The sequence below is a fragment of the Eucalyptus grandis genome, chromosome 2 (assembly GCF_016545825.1).
Source record: "Eucalyptus grandis isolate ANBG69807.140 chromosome 2, ASM1654582v1, whole genome shotgun sequence".
NCBI lineage: Eukaryota > Viridiplantae > Streptophyta > Magnoliopsida > Myrtales > Myrtaceae > Eucalyptus > Eucalyptus grandis.
In genome coordinates, this window is record NC_052613.1 from 350,469 (window position 1) to 361,368 (window position 10,900).

Sequence of the window (10,900 nt, forward strand, 5' to 3'; positions counted from 1 at the left end):
AATGGTAATAAACAATATATGATTCATCTTATTCAAAGACAACCAATCAATATATCTTTTAGGAATAGCTACTTATCAAAAACATCATCATTTTTCATGGTCAACCCTAACTTTTCTTCAAGTCAATAGCATCTCTTGGTAATGAATATCTTATTGGAACCATAACCGCTTTTCATGATCAACCATCACTTCTCTTCATATCCAATTATCTCTTCTCTTAATTATTTATACATTACAAACTATTCCAACATCAATCTAGAGAAGGGATCAACCAAACCCTTAAAAGATGGAATGCAAAAAATATTTCAACACCTGTAAATATTGTTTTCACGCAACAAAACAATATTTACAGGGTACTAAAGGTACAGATTATAAGTATCTCCTAATTCAACGCCATAACTTTGCGCGCTCTTGGACTTGCGAGGCAACACTAGATTTAATTTTCCCTTTAATATCAAATCTGGGACTCCTCTGATTGGCCAACCAGTTGCATTGCCCCACTGAAAATGGTTATTTCTGAAAATCACACTTCAAAATGAAAATGTGTGCTATTGGTATTGTGTTTCCGGAAAGACAAATACAGGGTGCACCTTTTCACTGTATTTATGTGTGTGTATTATACAAGTAACCCAAGTTCTTTTATGCACAAATTAAGACCTTGCCTTTGGTTATATGTTAGCAACGGTTAAGGTTGTGAAAACAGGCAGATTAATTGGTCCAGATTTTCTTAGGGGCAGCCTTTAACATCTTGGCTACAAAAGAAAAAAAAGAAAAGAAGAGAACCTCTTTAATGATTTTGTCCCTTTTGTTTTACCCTATTGATTTTCCCTATCCGTGAAGGTCCAATCACATCAGAATCCAGATGAGCGGCTTATATTTTTCTGCAAGGGTCCAACCATTTTTAGGTCAACCTGATGACAAATATAAATGAGAGGAGATACTATTTGCACGTATACTTATCGTTTACGAATATTTATTTGCTCAGACTAAAAATCACTGTCGGGGATAATTTTCACCTTACTCCAATCAGGGGCAAGTCTCAGCCAATTCACTTATTGGGGTGCACAAATAAAAAGAGAATTTATATATTGACCTACACTGCACTGATTTCTACTGCTAATCACGTAGAGGTAACTTCGGATAAAACATGAAATATGGACGTATCAATTTTCTATCGCCAAGAACTTTTAAACTTCATGAAATTATGAGTATAGTCTTAGCAGAGATACCGAATTTTCATCAGTCATCGCATACATGCCAATGCAAGCATTAAAAGCACAAGGAGGGCTAAGAAAAGAATGAACATTCAAGCTCATAATGAAGATCTTACACATTTGATAAAAATTACAAAGGAAAGTTTCAACCAGATCATACAAATTTGGCCAACTTTGTAATCCATGTATCCCTGAGACAGTTTTAATGGGGAGAATCACAAATCTTCACCAGAAAAGCAACTGAGCCAATCCTAGGAAAGATAATCAGCTGTCCCCAAAATTACCTATAATGCCGAGACTATTCTCCTGAAGATCTTTGACATTTACCAAAATTTAGAATCTTTAACCACCCATTATTACTGGCCGAATCAGCATATTAACTACAAACTATATATATATTAGACGGCCAATTGAACAAATATGAAAAGAAGACTGACTCGATCCTAAACGGTGCTGTTTCTGTGCTTCCTTCTCCTCCTCATCCATCTCCTCCAGTTCAAAAATGAAATATCAATCGATCCAATCTAACCAACTCCAATGGTCCAAAAGCGTGCAAAATGAACGATGAACTGCTTTCTTTAAGGCTGCATCTGTATCAAAGATTCGCTTTCATCCCCTTTATTGTTGCATTGGCCCCTGGCCACGTCGTCTATCTTGGCATCCATTTGTTTTCCATCAGTTTCCCCATTTTTGTCAATTCTTTGCCTTCCGACTTTCCAGTATACACAGACAAGTGCTCGTTGATTGTGTCAACAGGTCCCTGTGGATGCAGGATCAAGCTCACTGCATCCAATATGAGCATTCGCACCTTCTTCACCTGTAAGCAAGTGAGCGGGGACCTGATGAGAGAACCGGAACATTTCCTCTCTTGGAACCGTCCATAATTTACATGGATCTGAATTCTTTCGAAACACCGTCTTCATCCCACAAACTTTGGTGAGTGGAGCAACGGTTATACCACGGTCCTCGTTGTTGTCTTCAATCACTTCAACCAGGTCATAGCTGTGTTTCACTTCATTTGGGGTGGACTCATTCCAATTATTTGTCCAGTTACTGTACAAAGCCCAAACATCTCCCTTCAAGGGATAAATCTGAATTAAGCCCCCTGTGCCTTTCGTCCACCTCATCGTATGAGAGAAAGCATTAAGGGGTGCCATAAACAACAGATTTCCCAACCTGCAAATCCCCACAGGTCTTGGCAAATCCAGATTTAACCCAAGGTATAGAGCCAAGTTCTTGGTTGCTGTTGGAACCAAGCCAACTAATGCACACCTTGAACGGTTTCAATGTTATGACATTGTGGATCAGAGCATAGTAACAGGGCATCCCGTCATCATCATCATAAACAGCCCAAACTTGATTATTAGCAAATGAAACCTCCGTCCGATCATTGTCGAAATCATGAAAATCTGGGGCTATAAGCATTTGCTTGAAGACAAAGTTCTCCGCTTCAGTTTCAACATTAGAAATGGCAGGGGAAGGCTTTTTCAAATGAACTTTGTCTTTACCATCTACGGGCTTCTTATGCTTAACTGCAATTGTCTTCGCACCATTTGGAGGAGCTTTCTGCTCTTCGCCGTACCCCTCCTTCACCTTTCCATTACTCCACTCATTGATCTTCTGAAAAATTTCCTTCTTTGCTTTACATATTAACGTCTTTTGTGTTTCAATACGAGATAAATTTCTCAAGCTATTGAACTGATTAATCACGCCAAAATTAACCCTTCTCTTATCCTCCAATCGCCTCTTTCGGGATCCAGATGTACTTCCTGAGCCAAGTCCTCTTACCATTTGCAAATGCGGCAGGGCTAGCATCCTCTGTGACTTTCTTATTCATGCCACCTTCCCCAACTTGACTTTTTTTAATCCCTTCATTTTCTAGGGAATTAACATTTGAGGACATGCCCACCGAACCACTACCAGCTTTCAACCTTTGAATCATCCCTGAGCACCTCTCTTTGACTGTAGTTGCTGCCTCCTCACGATCCCTCTTCCGATGCCGAACTATAGGCTCAAGCACGCCCGAGGGAGGAGAAGATGATGCAGGAGCAGGGGCACCTTTATCACTCACAAATTTAATTGATGTACCATCTGAAGAAGCAAGCTTTTCGGGCAAATGAATACCCGAGAAGCTTGTTGAACCAGCATTGGTTGGAGAAGTCTGCCTTCCAACTAATGCGTAAACATAGTTTCTCATTCTATTTGGAAATGGTTGTGCTTCAAAGAAAGCTTTTGAAGGAGATGAACCATTTCCCTCCATTGGTGGAGGTGCAATCTCGATGGCGACAAAGGTTTTACGACAGTTGGAATTGCGGCAGCGAAGTCGCTTGTTTGAGTAGCAGATTAAGTATTCAAACTTCACGTGGCAAGCACTGCACTGTGTCCAAAATGACGGCTTGATAGGACGAGAAGAGGCCGGAGCACAATTGGCATCAGCCGCACTCTCATTATCCCTAGCGTTGAAATTCTTATTGCATTCCATCTCGTAGTTGTTTGAATAATTTCTGTTGTAGATATCACCAAATCTTCTTTCCTTATGTAATACCTGCTCTGTACAGTCAAAATAACCGTGATGTCAAAATTATACAATTGGCAAAAAAATCTGGATAAACATTTGTGATTATTCCAACATGTCTGATTATGCTCTTTTAAGGCATTTCTATACACATAAAGCAACATGTAAATCATGGAAAATACAACTGATATGGTGTGCAAATGACCAACATGATACGATTAGATCACATGATGTCAATCCACATATACACACAACGAAGTTCTATAGAAGGCATGACGATCTAGAGAAAGCATAACAATCGTAATTAACGAATTTTAGCTCCACCTGCATACATCTACATAGATGAGAAAATGATGTAGATCCACGTGTACAAGCGACAAATTTCCATTTTTTTTTAAAGAATTATGATTCCATTTGCAAAAATCCACGTAGACGATGAAATGATACGCATCCACGTATACACGCAACGAACTTCCAAAATAATTATAAAGGTTGGGAAAAAAAGCATGATCCACTGCTTTTATTAAATTATGAATCTTTCCGCACAATCTATATAAGTGAATAACAAACTTCCATAATAAGCATGATCATCGAGATAAAACATGATCCATAATCAAACGGTTTACCGTTCCATTTTCATCTATACACGTCCAAATAAAAGAGCAATATACTTGGAAAAATATTTGTAATAGTTGGGATAAAACACAATCAACCGTTCATAAAATTTGACAATTCCATCAACATTGCTTTCCATCCTAGAAGTAAGCAACAAAATGCAAGCAACAATGATCAAATTGACAGGCTTCTCGCCTTGAAAGTCAATTGACCACCGTAGATCACATCGCCACGAGTCACCTTATGGATTATGATTGCCTACAAGGGCATCGAGGAAATCTCTTTTGATAGGTAGGAATTCAGATATAGCAAAATTCAATCTCTTAACCAAGACCATGATAAAATAAGAAGATTGACTCAAAAACAAATTGCTATTGGAAGATCGTTGAAAGTCAATAAGCATCGGCCAGAAATCCTAATGCATTCAAGTCCTCTTGGCAAATAACGCCACAACAATCCACATAATTAGTACATAAACTATAGGCATATTATTTTTCACATTAGAAAATCCCATCATTGATTCAACTGACACCAAAAATTTTTCTCCTCTTGCAATGAAAGCGTATTTTTTTACCTTCTCTTGGACTTGGGAGACAACCCCTGATTTTTTTGTTCTTTTTCTCTATGAATTTTGGGACTAGTCTGATCTATGAACCAGTTGCAATGTTCGACACAAAATGGTTGATATCTGAAATGAAACTCCGATTTCAAAATGAAAGGATGAGTTGGTTCTATTGTGATCTGGAAAGATAAAGACAATGTTTGATGAATGGACACATAACCCTATTATATCTTTTCACAACATTTAAGAATCTACAAGTTAATAACCCTACCTCTAGTTACATGTCAACCATGGTTAATATTGTCGAAATAGGCAAATTAATTGGTACAGATTTTTTTAGAGCCATACTTTAATGTCTTGGCTAAAAAACCAAATACTGTATTTAATGATCATTTCCTTTTTTTTTACCCTACTTATCTTCATATTCAAGTGACTTATATTTTCTGCAAGGATCCAACCATTAGGAAGAAGAAGAACTAGGAAAAAAGAGAATGAAAAAAAGGGGAAAAAAAAAAGGCGGGAAATGACAAATGATGAAAATACTCTTCACCGCCAAAAAGTCGGCCCTTATTTGAAACGAACATAACCACTATAGGTCCTTATGTAAAACAATATTCACTTTAGACTCTTATTTGAGAAAGTGATGGTATTTTAGATCCTTATTTAAAATAAGGCCCACTTTTGGCCCTTTTTTGGAATTTTCCCTCTTTCTTTTAAATTGCACTCTAAAGAGAGAAAATCTTTGTGGGCCAAATGAAATATTGACTTGAATATTTTTAATACAAAAAAGTAATATGTTTGAAATTTTCGTGCTAAATTTTTTGGATTTTTGTGGCGTTATCTATTACTAGTACTTAAAATACTTTAGGATTTCCAAGGCATGCTAATGAATTTTCAACTATCGTCCCATCGCAATTTGTTTGCGAATCTCTCTTCTTATTTAGTTGGTTAGGAGATATAAGTCATACCCATCAAAGATGAATTCCTCGATGCCCTTATTGGCAATCATAATTCATGAGGTGAGTTGTGGCAATTTGATCCACATTGTACTCGCATAGTTTCATTGACAAGAAACCTATGAATTTGATCATTGTTGTATGCATTCTTTTGGGTGTTTCTAGAGTAAGTAATGTTGATGGAATTATACAATTTTATTTAATGGTTGATTGTGCTTTAGCCCGACTATTAAAAAATATTTTTGCAAGTTCATCGCTCTTCTATGTGGATGTGGGTAGATGAAATGTTAGTGCAAAGCGTTTGATTATGGATCGCGTTTGATTACAAGGACTATGCTTATGATGAAAGTTCGTTGTCCGTTCATATGGATTGTGCCAATAGAATCACAGTTCATTAAAAACGGTGGATTTCTGATCGTTATGCTAATTGTGAAAGCTTATTATGTGTATAGTATATAGATTAGTAACCAGTGAAATACCCAAAAAAAAAAAAAAAAAAACTAGAATAAATTTTAGTGAACTATTGAAGCTATAATGGGTTTGATAATACAACCGGCAAGGGCTTTCGGTAGACTTCTTTTGTTTCCAACTTCGCTTGCGACAAGTCATTGCATTAGTATGAGTTCGTTGACCACGTAAGGGCAATCCATCTTAATGATGAATTCCTCAATAACAAGTTCCAATACTTGATTATCAACCCGCTAATCTATCTAGTTATCTCATGGATGGAATCTGAATTGCATTCTTCTTAGTAAGGTCACAAGGTCTTGATCAACCTTGTGCTGATTGGGGTTTTATACGCCCAGGCATTGATACCTATTGATATCCTAAACCAATTACAACCATCAGGAATGAAATGAAATGTGAATAATAGAGTCCGAGTTCAACCTCATGGTCAACGGAAGAAAAAGAAGGCTAAGGAGCAAGAATTTACATTCCATTCTCACATCCTCTTCCTCTATGGCGACCTGGGGGTCTTACAGGTCCAACTAAGACAATGGAATCTTCTTTTGTGATATACTTTTATCTTGGTTAGTAGTCCAATCCTTGGCTTAACTCAATGGCACTTTTACGTAGGCTTGGGGCCACTAGATTGGCGTGGATGAATATTGTTGACACCTAAATTTTTGCCTAATCATTTAGTAATTAGTTGCATATAAAAAAAAAGAAAAAAAAGTAAGTAAAATTACATTTCATGTAGTTGCATTTGCATCGGTACCAAAACACAACCAAACGTAGCGGCTCGCGGTCGATTACATGCACAAAAGGTGGTCTCTCTCTTGCTGATCTGAAAATACACAATGAAAGAAAGAAGAAAGAAGAGTTCTTCACGTCCATTGTCTCTTCCTCATTAATGCATGCACATGCGTGGATAAAATTCGGCGGATGTAAAAACTCTAGAGAAGCCGCACGCGTGAAGAAAGCAAAGAAAAAAATTCCCCACTGCACACGCGAGAATTCTGGAGAAAGTCTGCAAGAACATGGGCTCACCTTTTTATAATATTTTATAGTGAGTTGTTTGCAAGAAATTCTCTCCTTCCTGGAGAGCAAATCAAGAAAGAAGTTCCCGCACGTCCATTGTCTCTCGCTCATTAATGCATGCACATGCATGCGCAAGAATTCGGCGGACGTGAGGAGCCTCGAAGAAGCAAAGGGAAGCCCATAATATATTATAATATGCTCTCTCTCAAGTGTGGGTTGTCAGGAGAAGTAACGAGAAATTTGCTGAAGGAGGAAGCAAATAACAAACAAGAAAAGTAAAAAATTGTGGCTATCCTACAGAAGAGAGGGACAAGTAGCCGTATAAGAAGCCCCAAGCATGCAGAAGAAAGAAGAATCCATGAACGTGCATTTTCTCCCCCTCATTAATGCATGCACATGCACGCATGGAATGGGGACGTGAAAATTCTACAAAGTCTGCAAGGAGATGGGCTCACAATTTTATAATATTTTAAAGAGAGTTGTTGCAAGGAATTCTTTCCTTCCTAGAGAGCAAATCGGCTGGAGAAGAAAGAGGTTCCTACACGTCCATTGTCTCACGCTCATTAATGCATGCACATGCATGCACACAATTCAGCAGACGTAAGGAGCCTCAAAGAAGCAAAATGAACTCATAAAATATTATAAAATAGGTGGATTGTCAGGCGGTGGCCACCATATTTGAAAAAAAAGAACCCAACTTGAGCAAGTAAGGAAAAGTTGCGGCTGCCTCCTGTTCACCTGTGGCCTATAAATAAGAGAGGGGAGGGAACGAAAAATTCATTCGAGAGGGCGAGGAGAACGAAAAATTGACTGAAGAGGTTCTGTGAGAGCTATTAAAAAGAGAGAGCCCGTAGAGAGGCACACGAGTGGAGAGAAAGGAAAAGATTAAAAAAAGAAGAGATGCTCGTCGAGAGAACCAAGGAAAAATGAAGTGAGGGGGGAAGTGAAAGGAGAGGGGAGGATATTAAAAAAAAGAGATGAATAGAGAGCCTGTCAGAGAAAAAACCAAAAAGAAGACGTGAGGAGAGAGGGAGAGGGAGAGAAAAATAAAAGGAAAAAAGAAAAGGAAAAGGCGTGCACTGTGCTTCTTCTTCGTGGGTTCCTTCTCCACAGAAGCCGCACGCCGTTCCGCTGCTGCCCACCGCGCGCGTGCCGCACCGCCGCTCCGCCACCTCTGCGCCGCCGGTCTCCTCGCGCTACCGGACCACCGTCTCCGACGCCGCGCCACCGTCCTTGCCGTTGACGCCAGCAACCTGTAGCGCTCGTCGCAGCAACCCGCGTCTCCGCTCGACGCCGACGACCCACCGCCACTCCCAGGACCACGAAGAGCCACGCCTCCGTTCGACCTGCTGCTGATCCTCCTGTAGCAACCCACGTCTCCGACTCGCCCGTCGCTGCACCATAGAGCCGTCGCTCCACTCCCTGGGCGGCAAGCGAGCTGCGACCAACTTGGTTGCTTTCCATGTTCCGGTGACGACATTGCTATTGCCCCGAGTCTCAGTACATTTTCTGATCTCTACCGATCCAGTTGCCGCTCCTTGGGTTGAGGAAGACGAGCTGCTGATTTCGTTGTCCAGACCAAGCCAAGTCGCGCTCCTTCATCGCGGCACACCTGCTGCTGCCCGCGCCGCTGCCTCTCAGTCTGCCAAAGACCACCAGCCACGACGCCCCCGCTGTCCTGAGCTCGCTGACGCAACACCGGCTTGCTCGCTTCTCCGCCGAGTCCACCAGCTCTCCCTCCTGAGTTGCTGCACCGGGAGCCCCCTCGTGGCCGTAACCCATCGTCCACGGCCGCCGTTCCTTCATCGACCGACACACTTGTTCCCATCTCAACGTCACGACCAACCCGACGGCGCTCAAACTCTGACGGCCACGCGCCTCAGCCCTTCAACGCTGCGAGGAGTCTAGCAACGCCGCCGCTGCCCGAGTACCAATGCTGACCCACGACCACCGATCCGCGTCAACAACGAAGCCAGCTGCTATTGACACCCTCGCCACACGACCAGCCGAGTTTTTCTTTTAAATATTTTCCATGCAGGTTGAGCTTTCACGTGTGGACAACATAATTCATATAGTTGAGTAGTGAAGGGAAGAGAGGCACGTGGAACAAGCACTTGGTGGGGTTGTCTTTGGTTGAGGCCAAACGAGAGTCACCCTTGACCATTGATTTCAACTTTCGTCCCTTGCCAACTTCCGCGAGATCACTAGCCGCAAGCTCCACCTGCGCGAGCCCGCCCACACCGTGAGCCGAGTAATTGCCGTTGTTCGCGAACCCTTGGCGCCGAGCCAAATAAGGTAGTTTTCTTGAACCAATTTTTTGATATTATTACATAAATTGGAATGTTTGATGTTAATCGAGGTTTTAGGCATGATCCGTAGGATATTATGGGTAAAAATCACTATAATTACTAATTTGGTCCGTAAGATTTGGATCATTTTTTTAATTATGTGGATTTTGATGATATCTTGGCTTTAAAATCATTATAATTATTAAGTTGATCCGAGAGACTTCAGATTAATTTTTTAATTATTTTGATTTTTCTTGACTATTGTGATGTTTAGGAATAAAATAATCATTAATTTAATTCGTGAAACAACGGATTATTTTTCGATTATTTTAACCCTTCATTTGATGAATATCCTAAGTGAGTTGGGTACAACGTTTATTCGGTAATTGCTTGTTTTGGAAAACACTAAAAAAAATCAATCAAATCTTGCATCGGAATATGATGGCTTCATAAATTAGGATTGCATTTTGCACGTCATGATATATATAGGGTTTCATGATAGTATTATTTAGTTTGAATATGATTGCATGTTTAGACAATTTTAGAATATATTAGGATAGGATCTAAATGACTTTTTTTTTTAAAATAGGGTTTTAGATAATGTTGGCATATTTTAATAATCTCATTCAAAAAAAAAAATAATTTTCCTAAATAGGATAGGGTCGCGTGTTTAGAATTTTTCTAGTTAGATTTCTTAATATTAGATTGCATGTTACGGCTACTTAATTGAGATGAGTTTCCGAATTAAAATGGGATTTAATCTAAATTATTTCTTAACTTGAGTAGGATAACTTGTCAAGTTTAGTAGTCAATTTTCAGTAAATATTTTTGAATTTCAAAAAAAAAAAAAAACATCACGTACATGTTATATAGGTGAGTCTCCATTTTAAAACAAGAGAAAACCCAAAAAATATATATAGTTGCTTGCCTTATTGTGTTTAATTCCTCAATGTTTTTTTTTTTTTTAATGTTATCTTTAATGTTTGTGCACCCGTATGATCACTTAAGTGCTTGAGGCTAAAATCAATTCAAGCTGCCTGCAAAACATTTTTCTGAAATAAAAGAGAAAAGGTACCGAAAGGGCGTTAGAGAAATCTAGCGTAATCAAGTCCCCGAACTCATTTAATCTCTAGTTCGTAGGAGTGAAGTAATTCTCCCATTACTTTACTTGGGTTTCTAATCGACCCACCAAAAATAAATTAGTGGCGACTCCATGATAAAAATCATTTGCATATTAAGAACTTAAACCATAAGTCGCGAATTGGTAT

The 10,900-nt window shown here is 39.5% G+C and overlaps 1 protein-coding gene across 1 annotated transcript; it reads right to left on the minus strand.

Moving 5' to 3' along the window:
* Positions 1-1,863: 1,863 nt before the first annotated feature.
* On the minus strand, positions 1,864-8,808 carry LOC120290160. Its single transcript, XM_039305869.1, has 5 exons — positions 8,598-8,808; positions 3,003-3,764; positions 2,391-2,854; positions 2,147-2,290; positions 1,864-2,031 (listed from the first exon to the last, which is right to left on the minus strand). The coding sequence occupies exons 1-5, from the start codon at positions 8,806-8,808 to the stop codon at positions 1,864-1,866; spliced, it is 1,749 nt and encodes a 582-aa protein (XP_039161803.1).
* Positions 8,809-10,900: the final 2,092 nt, after the last annotated feature.